This window comes from Lynx rufus, unplaced genomic scaffold (genome assembly GCF_022079265.1).
Source record: "Lynx rufus isolate CCGP_SWC_20201006 ecotype Redwood Valley unplaced genomic scaffold, mLynRuf1.p SCAF_3, whole genome shotgun sequence".
NCBI lineage: Eukaryota > Metazoa > Chordata > Mammalia > Carnivora > Felidae > Lynx > Lynx rufus.
The window spans coordinates 188,822,027-188,844,329 of NW_025814845.1; the positions used below are offsets into that span (position 1 = coordinate 188,822,027).

Below are 22,303 nucleotides of genomic sequence, written 5' to 3' on the forward strand. Positions count from 1 at the left end.
AAAATGACACAATTCAGCATTCAGAATTATGCCATTTAGGTAACTGAGACTCTTGCAAGGATTTGTAATTTTCATGAATTCCACACATAGATGCTCCTGAGATTTCAGACTATTGCTCTCTGTTCTGCTTAATCAGACAGTAATAAGTATCGGCTTCTCTATAACGAAATTGTATCAGCTGACCTAATCTACGACCATTGAGCAGTGACAGCTGTATGGGACTCTCAAACTGTTTGAGAAATAAATGAGTTGCATACGCTCTCTCCTTCTTAATTCACTTTAATGTGCTTTAGATGACGAGATTTAATTTAGCAATTTGACTCAATAAAACTTTACACTTGTAGGGTCAATGGCCTGAAAATTTAATTCCAGAGACTTAATTGCATTACTTTGTGTGTGCGGATCAATAAAATCAATTTGATTGAAGAACGGAAATGGTGCCTTTCTGCTTTTTGAAAAAACAATTCAACTGCACTTTACAGTATTGCAGCCTGGTTCTCATCATTACATACGGTTACAGAACAAACCCGTGATGTACTTTTTTTCACTCGTATATTACGTGCAATAGCCTGTCTTTTTACAAGACCAGTGCTCTAACCCCTGAGCTATGGAGCCAACCGTTAGCCTGTCTTTTTAGACATGCCAAAATGCTCGATTCAAAGCTGGTTTCGAGGTGAAAAACTGTGAGAACAAACAAAACAAACAAACAAAAAACCTGAAAGCAAAGATAAAAAACCAACTAAGCAAAACAACAGCCCATCGTGGGCTTCGAGTCACACACGTTTGCTTACTTTCTCTGATTGAAAGAAAAAAGAATTATTCACACGACTGGAAGCCCAGGGGCTCTTCGGTATTTGCTCTTTCTTATTAGTGAAAATGTTAACCAAATGACGCCACCATACGCATGGAGATCTAATTACTTTCACGAGGAGGTATATAAAAAGCTTCATCTGCCAAACGAAAGATGACAAATGATCCGATCGTCTCTTCCTTTAGGACGGTCACAACGGACTTCCGTAAATATGGGCGTGTTTACCTTCTTCGCAATTCTCTCCTTTGTATCCCGAGTTGCAGGCGCAAGAGCCCATGATGCAAATCCCACGTCCCCCGCACTGAGGGTCAATGCACTGCGTAGTGGGCACATCGCACTCGGTGCCCTTCCAGCCGCTGAAACAGAGGCAGCGGCCTTTGGAGTACTGTCCGTTGCCGCTGCACAACACCGGACAGGCTGCTGTGAAATAAAACACGACAGAGGAGTCAACAGCCACATCTGCGGTCGGGGTCCTGAAAGACAAGCACGTCGCTGGGACAAGGCGTCGGCCCGTTTCCCCCTTTCTTCCCCGTCCTGGGAGTTTTCTGATTTACGCGTGTTTCTACAGCCTCTTTCTATTGGCTTAAGAAAAGGCTCTAACTCGCGTACCTCTTGAACAATCCGGACCTAAAAATCCTGGAAAACAATGGCAAGTTCCAGAAACACACTCTCCATTTCCATGGCAATTGCGGGGGCATTCCACCACAGACTCTGAAGAGGAGAGAGAGAAGGGATATTTACTGTGTAGCCTGCTTCCCGCAGAAGGTAAACTCTGTCACTTTGATCATCTTAGCTGCACATGAAGGAATGACGGATAGCTTGCTCCATAACCAAAAAAAAAAAAAAAAAAAAAAACAAACAACCAAACAAACAAAAAAAGGATTCATATATACTAGACTATTCAAACCAGCTTGACTAGTCAAGCAAAGCATCGCCATTTCAAATGCAGACGCTCTCAAGTGTTTTCAAGACGCACTGCCCTCCTCCAAGATCCTTCCAGAATAATATTCAGTGCTTCATGGTTTGCCAACGTATTCGTAAATAAACAATTTGAAAATATCTCTCACAGTGTACCTCAGGCTTTAACGCCCTAGGTATCGCTCCAAATCGGTGAAGACCATTTAGTTTCTGTTCAACACACTGTGCAGGCGATAGCCCGGAAAAAGATGCTTTGCAGACCGCTCTTACCTATGACGATGGTATTAAAAGACACCTGCTCCGTATTTTTCCCATCATTGTAAAAAGCCAGATGCCAGATTCCAGAATCCAAGTACTGGATAAAGCCAGCCTCGTGCAGACTGACGGATCTCGCCTGTCTCCCTGCTCTTTCGGGCTCAAGCAGGTTCCGCTGCTCTCTTGCAATCAATCTGCTGCCGTCCAGGAGCTCAACAAAGTCATACTGAGGGTGAGGACAAGTACAGCTGTTTAGTGGTCAGAACGATCTCGGTCGTAGCTGCTTCTCTCATTTCCGTTTTGTGTGCCAACCTTTCCCCTCTGCTCTAATAAATACAACGTCAGAAAAAGGTTCCTGATGGCACAGGTCTCCTACACGTAGCATTTACAGGGATCGTAAGAACCATGCACTGCACAGTGTTGTCCCATGTAAACTTCACAAATCATTTCCCCCTTACTGGGCAATCGGTTTCCAGAGTTATCTGACTCTCCCAATGGATAAAAAGTTTGATGAGCTCAGGCGGTGTGAAAATACAGCCATAAACCTGTAACATTTCAAACCCAGCAGCCTTATTTTGGACCGCTAGGTAATCTCTTACCGTCTTCTCCTATTTAATACCCGTGTGGTAACGACTGCCATTGGATACGTACTCTGTGCCGGGATTATATTTACTCCTTGTAGCAACCCTTCTAGTAGGAAGGCACCGATACTTACACTGTAAGGGTGGAGAAAACCAAACCTCGAGGAGCTCCGGCAAGATCAGGTACTTGGTAAGCGGGAGAGTTGGTCTGTGAGAAAGCTCAGACCTTTGCCACCACAGCACCGTACTCCTCTGTGCGACCCTGGTGTAACCATCCCGGGTACCATGGAGAAACCCGTGGGTTTGTACCTTGTTATGGCTAAATTAAAAACATGCATCAAGACGCCTTTGTATCTCTGACTGAAAGTCTAAAAAATTAAACAGTGGAGGGGTTCCGAAGGGACGGAATAACAGTAAGTATGCCCAGCTACTATTCTGAAGTCAATCATCATTCAGCTTGATTTCTGGTTTAGTAAGATTCATCGTGAACACTGGGTGGCCAGAAGAGTTCAACTGGAGAGTTTAAAGCTAAAGAAAAATATGGAATGTAATCGGTAATAGTAACCAGAGACAATGCAATGAATTTGGGAGACACGGCACAGACTTCCCAATATAGTTTTAATAAACTCATTAGATAAGAGTTTCTTAAAAGTACAGTGATTCACTTTCTACGGACTCCTATCCAGTTTCCTTTTATTCCCGAGGCCTGCATTTATGGTGACAGAGATACTACGGGACAATATATATCATTTACGGTACCATATATATATGTATGTATGAATACGTATATATATGAATCATCAATATTCTACCTTCAGATAGATTTCTTATCTGGAATTTCATCAGCGGTCTATTTAAAGAAAAGTTTATTATACGAATCCCTTAAAAACTGGAAGAAAATCACCTGCTGGGATTCTGAGATTCGTGATTGAATGTTCTGCCCCTGTACTTATCACAAATCTCTCATGTTACTATTGGATGGAATTCAGAATATCTAGTTCCGTCTCCAACATATTAAATTTTTTACTTAAATATAAAAGCCTATTCTGTTATTTTTGTGTGTGTAGTAAAACTACCTCATGACATCATGCAGTTGTGAGAAATACACAAAAAAGCTGTCACTCAGTTAGCATTCGGTAACTTTTTTCATTTATATCTTATCAGGATGAAAACGATAACCGGTTGTGGATATTTGACCCACAAAATTTTCATCTGGAACTGTATTTCAAAATTATCAGAGGCAAAATAATTCAGCACTTCTGAAAGGTGCCTATGCTCAAATAAGCCACTTCCCCGTCGGATTTAAATATTTATATCAACATGGCAAAGAGGCAGGGGGAAAGTTTCTTTTAATGGCTCCTTGGCACGTAAACATTTTTGTCCTCTAACACTCAACACAGTATGTGCAAACATTGAAAGGGAGGACGTTTTGGGTTTTAACTGGCCTCTCAAGCTCACCCTGGGAATCACCACCTTTATTGTAGAGATCGTCGTTTGTATCACATCGGAAACAGTAACACAGGGCTGGGGTGGTGGTCACTGGGATGCAGAGAAGTCGGCCACCCCTTCCCACACGCCTTTGTGGGGCTTATTCAAATACCTAAAGACAAGTCCCCTGCTTCACATAATCCCATGTCTACAAAAAGTAAACAAATTAATGGAACAGAAATGTTTAATAACCTTTGTTCTCAGGGGGTAAAGTACAAAGCAATCACTTAAGGACAAACTGGTTTTACTTCGTAATACTTATTACTGGCTTTCCCTCATAATACCTATTCATAAGATGGAGATGTGGATTTTTTTGTGGGGGCACGTCTTTGGGTCTTGTGTTATTCGGGGATAAAATTCAGTCTCACCACTTTGGGGAAGCGATGACGAGACAAAAGGTCAGACTTTGATAAAGGTATCCTGGTAGTTCATTTCTGAGCAGTTAGACTGTCCATATGCTTAACTCAAGTCAGTTATTAAGAGGATGAGGGGCACCTGGGTGGCTCAGTCAGTTAAGCGCCCGACTCTTGGTTTCGGCTCAGGTCACGATCTCACGGTTCATGAGATCGAGCCCGGCGTCGGGCTCCACGCTGACATTGTGGAGCCTGCTTGGGATTGTCTCTCTCAGCCCCACCCCTTCTCACTTTGTCTCTCTCTCTCAAAATAAATAAATAAACTTAAAAAAATTTAAAAGGATGAGAATCTATGAATCTCAGAATCTATGAATACTTAATTGTATTTTTTAATCTACTATTTGGTGGGAGCATTGAGCTTGCTGTAAATCTTTGGCACACAGGAGGAAGAGATTTTAGACATCATCTGATTCAACTGCTTCTGGACAGATACTGGCACAGAGAAGTGATTTGCTCAAGGTCACAAGGTCAAAGAGTCGCAGGGGTGCGTGCTTACAAAACTCAGGTTTCCAGCTACCATTCTGAAACAGGCTTCCCGCACACGCTCTTAAATGATACACTACACTGTTAACTGTACAGCGTTAAATTGCTTCCTTAGGCTTCTAACTGTCCAGGAGAATAAACTGGGCATCAGGGAGAAGAAAGTCAATTGATTCCTTGGCAACAATCAAACGGACAGTTTTATAAAGGGTCACAAAGACTTTCAAAACTCAAGTTGACTATTCCGAAGGGCCGGCCAATTTTAATTATTTCAGGTTGATTTATTTAACGTTCCCCAGAAACAGAGAAATGTTCAGTTTGGGTTGCTTTATAGCATATTTCATGTTTAAACACTGAACTCAGAAACAGTTGTTTGCTCTACTGATCTTGAATAAACCAGAGGAAAGAACTCTAATAACCGTGGAGCTTAAGAAAATGCGTAATCTAGTTAAACACATATATTGTGGCCGGAAGGAAAAGTGGGTATGATGTATACTGGATTTAAATACCAGAAGGATGGGAAAACCTGAAACTGCACTTTTTGTTTCTCTAATCTTACATGGTATACATAAGTAGGAAAGAGTCAACCCTGAATCTTTAAATAAATCTGTAAAGCACACAATAATTTTCTTTGGAAATTATTTTCTGGAGTTTACGGGTTACACACTCACTGTTGTGCTTAGCTTTAGAGGCATATTTCTTCAGTTATAAAAAAGTGATTGAATCATGTATATGGTTCCAAGGAAAAAAATATTTTTTCCTATATCACTGGGCTATTGATATAAATGCAATCTCTCTGCCATAACTAACGTTACAGACACCCACTCTGTTTAAGAAGACCTGGTTATTGCTTTCCAGCCACTATCACTTGTAGCAGGCACTGGAGTGAATTATAATTATAATCAAAAATTTAAATGGGTTGGGGCGCCTGGGTGGCTCAGTCGGTTAAGCGACCGACTTCGGCTCAGGTCATGATCTCACGGTTCCTGAGTTCGAGCCCCACGTCGGGCTCTGTGCTGACAGCTCAGAGCCTGGAGCCTGCTTCTGATTCTGTGTCTCCCTCTCACTCTGCCTCTCCCCCACTCATGCTCTGTCTCTCTCTCTCTCTCAAGAATAAATAAAACATTAAAAATTTTTTTTAAGTCTATTTTAATAATATAGACATGAAAACCATGATCAGAAAAATGATATACCAAAGCATGATATTCAAAAATTTCACAGCTATATCATTTATATATGTATGTGAAACTTTCCCTGATCCATAAGAGAAAGCATGGTTCAAAGTTTCTGACTCATCTTTCTTTTTTTAAATCTTTATAGATTATTTTATCAAAAACATTAAAAAAAATGTTTATTTATTTTTGAGAGAGAGGGTGCACATGAACGGGAGAGGGGGAGAGAGAGGGGATAGGGAATCCCAAGCAGGCTCAGCACTGACAGCAGAGAGTCTGATGTGGGGCTCGAACCCACGAACTGTGAGGTCATGACCTGAGCTGAAACCAAGAGTTGGACCCTTAACCGACTGAGCCACCCAGGCTCTCTCTCCCTTACTCATCTTTCTTTAAAGACATGATTCTTTCATTACTATTTGATCAATTTTTCTTTACAATTCCTAGGGTATAGGAAAAGCATGTCTCACAGAATTACATACTATATAAAGCAGACATGAAAATCCTCCAGTCCTCAGTTTATAAATCAAATGAAAATCTGCATGCAATTCTATGGGTAAATAAACTGATTATCAAGTGTGAAACTTTTAGGCTCACCCAACCGTCAATGTTAATTAACCATCTATCACATTTTTGGACTGACGTACTAGTTGATGGTGGGAAAAGTCTGAGCTCCAAATTTACGGTGGGTAATTTAAATAATTTCTCTTGGACATAACGGGACCTCTTTTAAACCACAATTTCCAAATTACATACCCTGACCCAGGATCAGATTATGAAAAAGCCTGTAGAGTTATTGCTAGCAGCTGTCTCTACCTGTAAGGTAATTTTCATGCAAGCGAACTGCCTCTAAAGTTATTCAATCGACGTATGGTTGAAGAATATTTGAATTGTTTCGAGTGCCACACTAAGGTGATCACCCTTGGTTATCTGTGAAAGCTGTTTCTCCTCTTTATTTGAGGAATCGTGGCTTGAGTCGATCAAGTTCACTCATCATATTTATGTTTTTGTTTCCATAATTTCTTTACTAACAGTAAGGCTGGCATTAAGCAGAAAAAATACAATATATTTCCGACAGCGTGAACGCCACGTTTGAGATGAAAATACTATGCATCTATTACATGAAAGGAATAAGACTGTCTGAGATTCCCACGGAATCTTCGTAAAACACTTGGAAAATCCATGAGGTTTTCCTAGGTGCTCAGATGATGTTCAATATTTTCATTTGGCTACTCATAAATTTTAGTACATTTTAGCTGGTCAGTAATGATTAACACAAGTCAGGAAGAAAATGCTGTTTTTCCTACTTATTCGAAAACCTCACGATAAGGGTAACCTACGTTCAAAATTCTTTTCACCGTAAACGATCAATACGAAAGAGGTCCAACGGTTAAACAACTGAACTCAAGACACAGAATAACTTCAAAAATGCAAACTAGCAGTTTCCATCTTATTGACAACAAAGCCCACTTTTACCTGAGTATGGGAAGGTGGTAAGCCTTTTCGGCCATATACTCCAATCAGTGCATCCTTCTGAAGAGAGATATTGAATTTCAGAAACTGTGGCTGATCGATAAAGAGCTGTGATCTCCAGAAAATCCCAGGAGGAACCTCTTGAATTGCCCTTCGGCCAATATCAAGTTCTCCAGAATCTATGGTGTTATTTTCTTGTGTAAATCCACCTAATTTTCCTGCATGGAAGAGATCCATGGAAAAACAATGAAAAATTAAAAAACAACAACGGACCCCTCACCCCCCACCAAAAAAACCCTCGAACGACAAAACAGCTTTCCTTTCAAAAAGTTCTTTTCAATAAATGCTGAGGCATTTTATCTTCTGATAAATGAAATGCTCTAACGTACTTTTCACTTTAAAAGCTTTTTTGTTAGCTACTGCTGTTCAATGAATTCTGACTTAGCGTATTTTTAAAGAGATATTTAAGGGGCGCCTGGGTGGCTCAGTAGGTTAAGCGTCCGACTTCAGCTCAGGTCATGATCTCACGGTTCGTGGGTTCATGTCCGGCGCCGGGCTCTGTGCTGACAGCTCAGAGCCTGGAGCCCGTTTCAGATTCTGTGTCTCCCTCTCTCTCTGCCCCTCCCCTGTTCACGCTCTGCCTTTGTCTCAAAAATAAATAAACATTAAAAAAAATTTAAAAAAAAAAAAAAGAAATACTGAAGTCAAAATCCTTTGCCTCCCCCTCCCCCGAGGTATGTCTACTGTTGAAACTCTTTTTGCACCTACGGTCTTTCCTGATCACTTGAAACATGATTATCTTACAAATATATGTCTTGTTATTTCTTGGGAGAGATTAAGACTGTTACTAATCAGTCCTTCTAAACGTACCATAACACTGCAAGCGTAAATTAAGGCAGAATGGATTATGGAGATTTCCAAATCAATCCTTAAGCAAACAACAAAACCAATCAATGGCACTGATTCAGGTAGTTCCCTCTGAACTAAACAGAATGAATAAAGATTCAGATGCTGGAAGGGAGGCAGAGATGGGGTAGGGGATTACGTGGTGGAGGGAGGGAGGAGTAAGTTTAAATTCTCACAAAGATACTGGAGAAGGCTGCCACGCAAGCTTGCTTTCTTTTGACCCTCATCTCAAATTCATTTGCAGCCTCACCAGCCGTACTTGAATTGCCCCTATCAATGACCCTCAACCTGTAGGAATAAAAACTCTGCTCCCTGAGTCTCTGCCGCCCCCTGGTTTTAGAAAACAGATCCAAGACTCTCATTTTTTGGTATGGTTTTCCCCTCCTTCCCTCTTTGCTAACGTTCTTTCTCAGGTATCCTGAAAGGATGATAGGGCAGGTTTTACAAATTTACCTTAAAGAGAAATAAAACCACATTGTCTCTTATTCAAAAAAGGTCCGTGAAGGCTAAGGAACGGAATGAAACCGGAAAATTATCCTTCCTCTGTTAATTCAAACTTTTCAAAGTGACAAAGTTGACTTCCTATCATTTTTTTCTCTTAAAAAATATTATTCTGAATATGAATTCAGGTATTACATAATATCTATTACATAGTAGCCTCCAGAGAAGTTGGCCATTCAGAATTTAGAGGGTTTAATTTCAAATTACAGTGCTGTGAGCTATCTTACTCTAATGACAGGAGGAGTGAGTCTTCTCTCTATGAGAAGTTATCAGTTTAACACTGAGACCATTTTTGAGCATTTACTAAGGGACAGAGAATTGTAGGCAATAGAAACAAATATCAACCAAAGAGTAGAATCGTAGAGATTACTTACTTATCTACTCGGGCTTCCATGGCTTCCGCCATCAAGCAACTAATTACGTGTTTGGGAGGACAACCCCTTCAACCTGGCGAATTAAATGACAATCTAAAGCCACATATGGTTAAGGGTCAGAGGGAGGTGATAGCAGTCGCAGGCTGGTGGTTGAAAGATTTCACAGAAGGGTTCAAAGTTCTGAGGCAAACTCTGAAGGACAGGGAGGATAAGGTTTTTGAGTTGGAGTCAACATTACAATTAAAAACATGAAAGTGAAACTGGACATATGTCATAGCAATGGTGAGCAGAGAGATCCGTGTGGCTAGGAAAGGAGTTAAGAAGACTGGCTTTGGATTCAGTTGAACTGGGTTTGAATCCTGACTCTGTCAGTAACTGGTTCTGTGATCGTCAAGAAGAGATTAAATCTCTAGTTCTAAACTTCATCTGTAAAACGGGAATGGTAATAATGCAATCACAGAGCTCATGTATATGAAGCATTTGGCTCTCAGTGTGCATCGAATGAATGAAAGACAGTAACGGGTTTGTCACGAGAGTAATGGAAGGTAGGGCTACAAAGGGAGGATGAGATCAGTTTCTGGAAGGCCCTGAATGCCAGCTTAAAGAGTCTGGTCCCTAACATGAACAGACAGTTCTCCAAGAAGACATCCAGATGGCCAACAGACACATGAAAAGATGCTCAACGTTGCTCACCATCAGGGAAATGCAAATCAAAACTATGATGAAATACCACCTTACACCTGTCAGAATGGCTAAAATCAACAACACGAGAAACAACAGATGTTAGTGAGGATGTGGAGGCAAAGAAACCCTCTTGCACTGTTGGTGGGAATGCAAACTGGTGCAGCCACTCTGGAAAACCGTATGGAGGTTCCTCACGAAGTTAAAAATAGAACTACCCTACGATCCATCCATCACACTACCCAAAGAACATAAAACAGTGCATTTACCCAAAGAATATAAAAACAGCAATTCAAAGGGATACATGCACCCCTACGTTCACAGCATTACTTATAATAGTCAAGATACGGAAGCGGTCCAAGTATCTACTGATTGGTGCAGAGGTAAAGAAGATACCGTGTGTGTGTGTGTGTGTGTGTGTGTGTGTATCCATATATCTATATCTATATCTATATCTATATCTATATCTATATCTATATCTATATCTGTATCTATATCTATTACAATGGAATATTACTCAGCCGTAAAAAGAATGAAACCTTGCCATTTGCAACAAAGTGGATGGAGCTAGAGAGTATAATGCTAAGCAGAGTAAGTCAGTCAGAGGGAGACAAATACTGTGTGATTTCACTCGTATGTGGAATTTAAGCAACAAAACAGATGAGCAAAGGGTAAAAAAGAGAGGGAGAGGCAAACCAAGAAACAGATTCCTAACTATAGAGAACACACTGATGGTTACTAGAAGGGAGGGGGGTAGGGGCACGGGGGAAGTAGGTGATGGGGTTAATCCCCATCACTTGTGATAAATATTGGGTATTGTACAAAAGTGTCAAATCACTATCGTGGACACCTGAAACTAATATAACACTGTATGTTAACTAACTAGAATTTATTTTTTAAATTATTATTATTTTTAATATATAACTTATTGTCAAGTTGGCTAACATACAGTGCCTACAATGTGCTCTTGATTTTGGGGGTAGATTCCCGTGATTCATCGCTTACATAGAACACCCAGTGCTCATCCCAACAAGTGCCCTCCTCAATGTCCATCACCCATTTTCCCCTCCCGCCATGAAACTTCAGTTTGTTCTCTGTATGTAAGAGTCTCTTATGCTCCCTCCCTCTCTGTTTGTAACTATTTTTTTCCCCTTCCCTTCCCTTATGGCCTTCTGTTAAGTTTCTCAAGTTCCTCATATGAGGGAAAACATATGATACCCGTCTCTCTCTGACTGACTTATTTCACTTAGCATAATACCCTCCAGTTCCATCCACATTGTTGCAAATGGCAGGATTTCATTCTTTCTCATTGCCAAGTAGTATTCCGTTGGATATATAAACCACATCTTCTTTATCCACTCATCAGTTGATGGACATTTAGGCTCTTTCTATAATTTGGCTATTGTTGAAAGTGCTGCTATAAACGTTGGAGTACAAGGGCCCCTATGCATCAGCACTCCTGTATCCCTTGGGTCAATTCCTAGAAGTGCTATTGTTGGGTCGTAGGGTAGTTCTATTTTTCATTTTTTGAGGAACCTCCACACTGTTTTCGAGAGTGGCTGCACCAGTTTGCATTCCCACCAGCAGTGCAAGAGGGTTCCATTTCTCCACAACCTCGCCAGCATCTGTTTCCTGGTTAACTAACTGGAAATTTACATAAAAACTCTAAAAAAATAGATACTTGAAGCAGCCTTAATGTGGGTAATTTGTATTTCCATGCCATAAAAGCACTTATTTTTCCTATGTTGTATGTATGCGTGTACGTGTGTGTGTGTGTGTGTGTGTGTGTGTGTTTATAATAAGGAGAAACAGAATTCTAGATTACTAAGGAATGTGTTTTGTGATCACAGATGAGTATGACAGATATCCAAGTTATGCCCATCGGGGTCTAGAGAAATTCACAATAAATTCACACTTAGAGATAAATGTCAAGTTTGAGTAGATTACTAGTAAATGCTGTGACTATCTTCTAGTTGGCTGATCACATCCTACTCAATGACACATGTACCATCATTTGCAAAGGACACCTATAGCTAAAGGGAGACCACTGGCTAAAAGGTTCTGATTGGGCTAAAGCTGACGCGAAGTCATGTTCAAGGACGTGAAAGTGCATACAGTAGTCCCCTTTATCCCTGGTTTCACCTTCCACTGTTTCAGGTACCTGCGGCCATCAAGTGTGGTCTGAAGGCAGATGATCATCCTCCCAACGTCTCTTCAGAAGGTAAATAGCCTAACGCTATGTCACACAATGCCTACGTCACTCACCCCATTCATCCCATCACGTAGGCCTGTTATCACCCCACGTTATCACAAAGAGAAGGGTGGGTACAGGGCAATAAGATATTTTGAGACAGAGACCACATTCACATAACTTTCATTGCAATATACTGTAGTAGTAATTGTTCTATTTTATGCTTAGTTATTCTTGTTAATCTCTTACTGGGCCCAATTTATAAATTTAACTTCATCAGAGATATGTACGTATAGGAAAAAATACCGTATAAAGAAGGTTCCGTACTATCTGTGGTGTCGGGCATCCACTGGGGGTCCTGGAACACATATTCTGCAGGTAAGGGTGGGGAGTGACTACTGTAGTGGGACCATAGTGGGAAGCCTGGACTTGGGAGACACGTTAGGATACAGCTGCGGTAACCTAGGCGTGACGCGGGAGAGGGCTGTACGAACAGCTTAACGAGTCATTACTTACAATCCCACTTCTCTTTTTTCCCCCGATGCCCATAACCATGGCAGTTGTTAACATTTCAGCTACCAGATCTATTTTTCTTTAATTTAGTAATATAATACGCTCTAGGGAATAAAACCCAAACATTGGGTTATAGTAATCCTCGCTAATTTCTTATGTATCGACTCAGAGTATAAACCACATCATTCACTGAAATACTAAATATTTATTTTATGATAGTAATATGTATTCATTTTTAGCAAAATTAGAACATATAGCTAAACACAAAGACAAAAGAATAGAATCCTACCACTATGGTAATCCTACCATAATTCAAGATTATGTTTGCTTCCTTTAACCAAGACATCTTTATTCATAGAAATTTTTCAATACTGGAAACACCTACATATGTGACAAATTAGCTTTTTAAAAATTTTTAATGCTTATTTATTTTTGAGAGACAGAGTGTGAGTGGAGGAGGGGGAAAGAGAAGGAGACAGAGAATCCGAAGCAGGCTTCAGGCTCCAAGCCGTCAGCTCTACACGGGGATCGAACCTATGAATCGTGAGATCGTGACCTGAGCCGAAGCTGGACGCTTACCCGACTGAGCCACCCAGGTGCCCCTATGTCATAAATTAGCTTTTAATGAAAAGATTAAGGAGGGCGGAGAGAGAAATGGAATTTTTACTGAGGGCCCATGATCTGTCAGGCAGTTTCACCTATACTATCTGTTTGGAACTAAAAAAACAAAACAAAACAAAACAAAACAAAACAAAACAAAAAAAACCCACTACTCCCTGAAGTCAATATTATTTTGAGATGAAGAAACTAAGTCTCAAAGAAGTGAATTACCTGCCCAAAGTGAGTGGTAAAGACTCACACTGAGGAGTGCAGAATTCCAAAACTATGTGTTTTACAAAGTCAGCAGTGAAATCTTTGCTTTTTTATTAAAAAAATATTATTTTAAATTACGAAGTTTTGGATCTATTTCGTATAAAATCAGGTGTGGTAACCCACTGAACCACGCTAGAGAATCTGCTTAGCTTTCAATTTTAGGATATAAAGTTATAGGCTTTTTTGAATACTTATTTTTATTGGGAAGAAATGACCAGTTCTTATTACATAAAAACTGCCATAGATACCCTTAAAAATCTTTTTTAAATGTTTGTTTATTTTTGAGAGAGAGAAAGAGAGGCAGAGAGAGAGGGAGACACAGAATCTGAAGCAGGCTGCAGGTTCTGAGCTGTCAACCCCTGATGCAGGGCTCGAACTCATGAACCATGAGATCATGACCTGAGCCAAAGTCAGACACCCAACCAACTGAACCATCCAGGCGCTCCATAAAAACTGAGATAGATACTCTAATGTGATATTCATCGTGTTATAATTTATACTAAATTCCTACTAGGTTTTTCGTCTTTTGGTTGACTTACACGTGAAACTATTTTTAAATACTGAGAAAAGTAGTAGTCCCTTCTTCCCGTGAAGACTGGTTTGCACACATGTCATATTTACGGAAATAGCTCATATGTGGACACATTCGTCAAATTCATACATCACTAAGGCTATTGTTATAATGTGCTGTTATTGACAAGTTCTATTGTTATTCTCTGAGGTTTATGTGATTGAATCTACTCAGTGGTGTTGATCCTACGAATTGCTGCTATAAATGTTTTTTTGGTCACTTTAATAACATACCTGTGCTTTCAATACTGGTAACTTAAAATGGTACGAATCAGAATTGTTTTCCAAACCATCATCTTGGCCCAAAAGCATTAGCTTTGGAAACAGTAATCAAGTGATGACTTCTGGGGTTTTAGGTTTTGCTTTGTTGCTTTCTCCGTATACTGATTTCGAGGGGTTAGGATTTTTCTTATAGAAATGATAGGTGTGGGTACTGTTGTGTCAGTAAGTGTTGTGATTACTTATCAGTCCCACCCAGTTTAAAAGGTGGCTCTTTTTCAGAAAGAAGTTTCTTTCATTTGTAAAACAAAAAACCAAGGTTCACTGAATAGGCTTGAAGGGAGGGGGACAGTAGTAGTTGAGATCATGGTTTTCTTGTCTCCCTGTAATGAAAAAGCCTGAGTAATCATAACATCTTAGCATCTCAGAGTTCAAGTGCCCATGGAGGTCATTTAGTCCAGGAGTCTTCAAGTAAGAGTAGTCATATCCCTAGGTATGAAGATTACATGAAGACCTTCCTTCCTCCCTCCCTCCCTCCCTGTCTTCATTCCTCCCTTCCTCCCTCCCTCCCTCCCTCCTTCCTTCTTTTCTTTTTTTCGTGAAGACTTTTCAGTGAGGAAAGGAGTAGTCTGTTTTAAGGGAATTCATTTCTAGAACCTCAACAATTCCCGGATGTAGACTCGCTTTACAACAGAAGGGACCTTTCACATACTCAGTATCTTACTATGATGCACTGTCTTGAGCATAAAGCTTCCAGTGTGCCAAACAAAGGCAAAATTTAAAGCATTCTTGTTGATGAAGCCTCCTTTATTCGAGAGACCACAAACCCAAGGTAGGGCTTTAGTGTCTTTCCTTGTCTTGCATATATTTCTATCAAGGACAAAGTGTGGCATTAAGAATTGGAATATTTAAGGCTGTTGGTAGGTTTTGAAATCTGATAGATCAAGAAGGAGGGAGAACCTTTTCGTGCAATGACCCTATCATTCATCCCAACCATTGGCAAAGGATGTTCTTCATTGCCAGTAGAGTTTTTTGACTGCCAAGAGAACATCAGTGAGGTAAGAAATAATTAAGGCAGCGATGCCTTATTCAGTCCAATTGCCAAACTCATGACAAGGATTTGTGCTTTATCTGTCTCTCTACTATCTCCCTCACGTAGCAGTTCAGAATTGTGAGACTGTGACAACGTGGATATTAATTTATTTGAACTGAAACAATTAAGTCAGACTTTTTCTGACAGAGTTTGATTTTAATGAGTAGTATCTCTGCCAGTAAATTATATAGCATTTCCCGTAAGTTAAGTGAGCGAGAGACATTTAAAGCATATGATACAACAAAAGCATTAAAAAATATCGCAATAACAAAGCTGAACTAAGATGAACACAAGGTCCATCTTCCACCCCATTCTGCACATACCAGATTAAACAAAGCCACAGAGTAAAAGAGTAATGGGTGTGATTAGTAGTGTTTTGCTTTCTTTTTGGGGGGTATACTGCACAGAGGCTGACAAATGGGTGGTTCGGAAAACTTGGTAACAAATATGTGTGAAAGCAGGTGGCTCTCAGTTCCGTGCTTCCAATGAAACTGAAGAAGAAATGTGATGGAACCAACAGCTTGTAGACTGCGAAACACACCTTTTAGAAATAGATCACAGGGGCACCTGGGTGGCTCAGTCAGTTGAGCGTCCGACTCTTGATTTAGGCTAAGGTCATGATCTCATGGTTCCTGGGATTGAGCCCAGATGCTCTGTGCTGACAGTGTGGAGCCTGCTTGGGATTTTCTCTCTCTCTCTCTCTCTCTCTCTCTCTCTCTCTCAATCTCTCCCTCTTTCTGCCCCTCCCCAGTTCTCTCTCAAAAGAAATAAATAAAAACATAAAAAAAAGGAGTAGGTCACAAATTCTTGACATACGAATAATAAGGATTTCAAATAGTTGAAATCACTCTAAAAAAATCCTTTCCTTCCCATCTGCTTATTTTGTGGTTAAGATTTCTTATGTTTATATTCATAAAAAAAGAAAAACAGGAATAAAATTGATCCTGAATCTTGCCTGGCTTTGTAATAATTAATATCCATCCATGGGGGCACCTGGGTGGCTCAGTCGGTTAAGTGTCCGACTTCAGTTCCGGTCATGATCTCTCGGTTCGTGAGTTTGAGCCCCGCGTCGGGCTCTGCGCTGACAGCTCAGAGCCTGGAGCCTGCTTCGGATTCTGGGTCTCCCTCTCTCTCTGCCCTTCCCCCACTCACACTCTGTCTCTCTCTCTGTCTCAAAAACAAATAAACATTAATATCCATCCGTGAATACATGAATTATTTGGAAAAGTCCCCAGTCATCTCATTCAGAGAGGTATTTTTGATACATTTTCGTTTTATATTTAATAATTATAAAAATGTTTAGCATTTTTATAATAATTAGGTTGATTTCAGTCAAATGTGTACAACTAATAATTATAAATGTAATTTGGTATAAAAGGAAACAGGCTTTTTAAAAACATGTATGAACATTATGGTGGTAGGAAATAAGATTTAATTAAAATTTGTATTTATAATTTGTTTTAAGGCACAAGAACGAGACAGTTTGAAGGTCACGCATCTATTTTAGCTTTTCCTATGAAACATGAATCTCAGCCCAAAGTGGCCATCCGCTTCTGTTTGCTTCCAATTATGACACCATTTAGAATGAATTTATTTTGATTTAAAGTCTTCGAATGTGTCTTTTCTAAAAGGTAGATGGAGACCTGACCTCTCATTATCATCAGTGATGTAGAGATACAAGGACATCACTGACTTTCTTCTGCTTAAATCCCCTGAACTGGCAGCTTCGTATGACATTCCTGCTAAAGCCTCTAGTTTGAATGTCAGGGGACCATAGTTTTGTGAAGGGGCTTTGTCTGTTTAAATTCCGCACTACCGCTTTTCAAGTCCCGGCCGGTCTCTAATTTGGCCAAGTCAAGTGTGGTCATTCCTGTTAGCGTTTCCAAATGCTCTTTATTGATCGGAAACACACCTGGGAGTCAGCGAGCCATTGACACGGCTTGATAAACTTGTCAATACTTGAACAACCTTTTCCTCTGAAGCTCATCATTCCGCTCAGATAAAAGCCTGGACACAGATGTCTTTCATCATGTCCTGAATTCCAGAAAATTTTGGCTTCAGAGGAAATAAAAGGAGGGCCAGTTCTGGTGTGCTCTCTCCTCCCTTACTGAGATCACTCCATCCTTAAGCCCCCGGAGCCTGAACCTGGGAATGATCATAGGAATCAGTAAGGTTGTTTGTAGGTTTTACTAAGAGAATAAAGGAGGAAGAATGGAGGAAAAAATAGACAGGGCCACAGAGTGCCCTGGAGTTATTCTAAACTCAAAGCTTGTAGGTTAGGAATCAAACCAATTAAAGCCTTCACAGTAAGAGGGAGGTGTACCGTGTCTTCAAACACAATAGGGTATCATCTTGAAGGGTTTTTTTCCCCAACGTATCCTGTTGGGCCTGAATGTGGGAGCCACTAGGAGTCTTTTTACCTACTAACTGTGATTTTCCCTTTCATCAGTAACTATGTGTCCCAACAGTCCACGTCTTAAAACATGGTTGTCAGAGTGTGAAAACAGAAAGAGGCCACGTCCCCAAAGCCATTGTTACTCCTCGCCCTCTTGGGTGAGCCACGGTTTAGAGGCAAACACATCGGTAGATGGCATTTTTTCAGATAACGCATTAACAATGCCTTGAGGTCTCAGATACCGTATAAATAATAGTGTACCAACCCTAGATGTTACAAGGATCAAATGGAATATTGAAATCATACTGCTAGGAGGCTTGGTAGCTAAACATTATTTTGTGACATCAGAAAAACCACCCAAAGATGCGCAAGACTAAATATTTTGCCATACATATCATGAATCTGCCGCCTGCATATGATGGGAATAAACGAGCCTTTAATTATTAAAATGGAAAGGCAGAAAAGAAATCCAACTGTAAAAGTCTACGTCAATTGTTGAGGAGGGTAAGTGATAATATCATCTGGAGTCCCACAGAAGCACTAATAATTAAGATGTCAGGAAGCAAGGTTAGGCATTTACAGACAATCAATAGCCCACCCTCCAACTCTGTGACCTAACCTTGGATTCAGACCCTGACTTTGAGATCTCGGAGAGAACATCTCTTTTTATAAACCACCACACGCCGTAACTTACCATTGCGGACACAGAGTGTTACCTCGCAAGCAAAGCGAATTAAAACACAACTGCCTTGCAAACACAGTTTAATGAACGAAATCAATACAGCACCTAATGAAGGAACTATTATTACACGTTGCAACAAACACACCATGAACAATACTGAGTAAAACTCAAGGCACCTGCCACCCTGTTAGTTCATTGCCTCAAATCACCGGCATCTTTAAACTGCTCTAAGTTTTAATTCTCTGAAATGGTCCAGTAGTTGAGAAAAACTCATGCATGATGACCAATAAAGTGAAATTTAAAAGCACTTGAATTATAGTGTTTAAACAGGATGAATCCTATATGTACATGTATATATACATACACACACGTACAGTTTTTAAATCTGTACTCAAACAAAAGGAGTTGGAAATTTCCTTTGTTGAGATATAATTGACATCACACATTGTATTTGTTTCAGAAGTACAGTGTAATGATTTGACTTTTGTTGTATACAACTGCAAAGTGATCACCACAGTAAGTCTTGTTAACAGCCATCATTTCACATAGTTATAGTTTTGTTTCTTATGATGAGAACTTTTAAGCTCTACTCTCTCGGCAACTTTCAAATATCCACTACAGTATTATTAACCATGATGACCATGCTGCAGATAGACTCCATAACTTACTTATTTTATAACTGGAAATTGGTGCAAAAGGAATGTGTTGTTCGTTTGTTAGTTTTTGTTTGACTGGAAAAGTAATTTTCCAGAGTGATATTAGCCAAAATTTACGGCCTTTCTTTGTCTTACGTTATCCCAAACTATTCTATGCTAAATTTTGGCATTTGTCTTATTGTTCCTTTTAAATAAAGGTCGTGTTGAAATATGCTACTATAGGGCCCTCAATTTTCCCCTATGTATGCATTTGCTAACTCATTGTCATTGCCTGCTTGACTTCTATCTTGCCTAGCAATTCACAGGCTCTGAGAACAATTGTGCCTTTTTTTTCCTATTGCTATGTTCTCAGAGCTTTGCTCTGTGCATGGCACATAATACATGCTCAATAAATAAATGCACAGTACTGTGCATTCAAAGGAATCTTAAGGATAAGATAGATTCCTTTCATAAAACCCAAATAACTAAAAATATTAAGCCAGGAGGAGTTGGTTAATAATAAGTAACTAACAAGGATTTCTATTATTGCTTTAGAGAATACTCTGGTTGATGATTTAAAGATACATCTTCTTAAAAATTTAGCTACAAATTACAAGTGCAAAATCTAGAACTGCATTGAAAAGAGTGAACTAATAATTATTGACATGTATCAAATGCTCGTCACGTTCCAGTCAGTGCTTGGCATCCTTCGTGTGTTCTCTGATTTAAACCTCAGTGCCACCCCATGCAGAAACAGGAGGTTAGGGAAGGTAATTTATGTAAAGCCACCCAGTAAGTGACACAGCTTCAATTCTTTTTTTTTTTTTTTTGAATATTTATTTGAGAGACAGCACATGCACATGAGTGAGAGGGGGAGGAGCAGAGAGAGAGGGAGAGAGAGAATCCTAAGCAGTCTCTGAGCTGTCAGCACAGAGCCTGACACGGGGCTCGAACCCACGAACTGTTGAGATCATGACCTGAGCCAAAACCATAGCCAGACACTCGACCACTGAGCCACCCAGGTGCCCTGACAGAGCTTCAGTTCCTAACCACGAGGCTCTACCAGCATTTGGTTTGTGCATACTTTGCAAGGCGCTGTGGTGGGTCCTTTAGGCACTTTATATCATTTAGTCATGCTATTTTCATATGTTCATTTGACAAATACGTAGTGAGCACCTTTTACATGTCTGTAACTGTGCTGAGAGCTTGGGACAGGGCAGTGGAAGATAGATGTGGTCTGTGCCTCATACTCTAGCAAAGAAGGCCTACATTCAGTAGTAATGGTGATAGGCACAAACATTCTTCAAGCATTTTTATGTACGATACACCATTTTCAGTATTTCCGCTGAATACTGAAGACTGTTCCAATGATGAGAAAACTTAAGGCCAAAGAAGCTACATACTTTGTCCCATGTAACAAAGCCATTAATGATCAGAACTAGGATGTGAGGCCAGAAGGGGTAGGCTTAAGAGCCTATACTCCATCTTCCTCCCGTACTGTTTCTATATCAGAGTGTGGCGTGATCAACAGCCACAATGTGGAAAGCCTTGTAAGTCACTTAAAGGCATCCGACCAGAATCTAAGTCACTGAGGAAGATCAGGTAGGGTACTTCTATCTCAAATTTGTGTCTGAAGACCGTGGGACAAGACTGGAGACGTAATATCCCAGATTGAAGGTGGCCTCTAGAATCTAGGTGAGAGATGATGTGTCCAAGAGACACTGTGGAGTTGGGGTGGACAGGACTAATGATTGACTGAATATGGAGGTGACGGAAGAGGAGGAGACAGGCTTGCTTCTTCAGCTCCTGGCCCAGGTAACTAGGTGAATTATGATGCCGTTTCCTGACACAAAAAGCCCTGGAAGAGAGACAGATTTGGAAAGAGAGATGACGGCAATTGTGTTTTCCAAAGATGGCGCCCACGGCATCTTCCATTCCATAGGCTCTTACGCAATGAATCCCTGCCACTTCCTCACACAAAAGGGGGAGTTTGATTCTCCTTCCCGTGAATCTGGGCTGATCATCCTGGCTCTCTGGACCAACGGGATGTGACGAAAGGGACATCTGCAGATGTCCAATATCTTAGGATGTGAGAAGGCTTGTAACGTCTGTGTTGGTTTCTCGGAGTGCTCCCTCTCTTGGGATACGTCCCTTCAGCACCAGCTGCTATGCTCTGAGAAGTCCAAGCCACATGGAACGCCCTGTTTAGATGCTCTGGTCAACAGCCACAGCCGAGCTCCAGCTCACACACAGCACCAACTGCCAGCCACCTTGGACTTCTGGCTCAGTGCAGCTTTCAAACAGCCCCAGCTGACATCTGAAAGGAACTGCACGAAAGACCCAAGCACAAACACAGGAACTCCCCCATCTGCAGAATCAGGAGAGATGACAACAGTTGTGCTTTTAAGCCACGGACTCCTGGTGTGGCTTGCTAGGCAGTGATAGAGGACCAAAGCAGTCAATGGGTTCAGTTTTAGACGTGTGAAGTTTGAGGTGCTAGGAAGACACGCCGGTGGAGAAGTTCCAAAGGCACTTGGAGAGACTCTACACAGTCGGTGTCTGGATCTCAAAGGGAGAGAAATATCTACGCCGCACATGTTGATTTGGGAACACACAGAACGTAACATGGCGCACAGCACATCGCATGCATCTGAAGCCAGGAGAGGGGCTAAGAGAACCCAGAGGAATCACACTGTGAAAAGAGCAGAGTCCTGAGAAACAGCAACGTGGAGGGGTCCAGCGGAGACGGGCGAGCCGACTAAAGAAGCTGAGGAGTCACTGCCAAAAAGTCAGGAAGAAAGCCAAGGTAAATGTGGTATCACAGAAGCTAAGAGAAAAGAGCATTTCCATGCTACCAAGAACTCAGATCTGGTAACGACTGAAGAGGGTTCAACGACGATACAGACACTGCAGTGGCTAACTCCGGAAGACATCGGTTTCGATGAGTGGTGGTAGGAACATCCACGAGAAAGGAATTCACGGATGGTGAAGAAATGAACAGAGAGAGGATTACACTCAAGAGGGGCTGGCTGTAGGGGCGCCTGGGTGGCTCAGTCGGTTGAGCGTCCCGACTTTGGCTCAG

General features: G+C 40.9%; 1 protein-coding gene across 1 annotated transcript in view; it reads right to left on the reverse strand.

The window, feature by feature from the left end:
• TENM3 (teneurin transmembrane protein 3) overlaps window positions 1-22,303 on the reverse strand; it is a 451,795-nt gene that overhangs the window by 110,738 nt on the left and 318,754 nt on the right. Inside the window, exons 6-9 of the mRNA XM_047091479.1 lie at window positions 7,592-7,806; window positions 2,000-2,210; window positions 1,421-1,522; window positions 1,037-1,231 (exon numbers count right to left, since the gene is read on the reverse strand). Of these exons, the coding sequence (XP_046947435.1) occupies window positions 1,037-1,231; window positions 1,421-1,522; window positions 2,000-2,210; window positions 7,592-7,806 (723 nt within the window). The remainder of the gene's footprint in view (window positions 1-1,036; window positions 1,232-1,420; window positions 1,523-1,999; window positions 2,211-7,591; window positions 7,807-22,303) is intronic.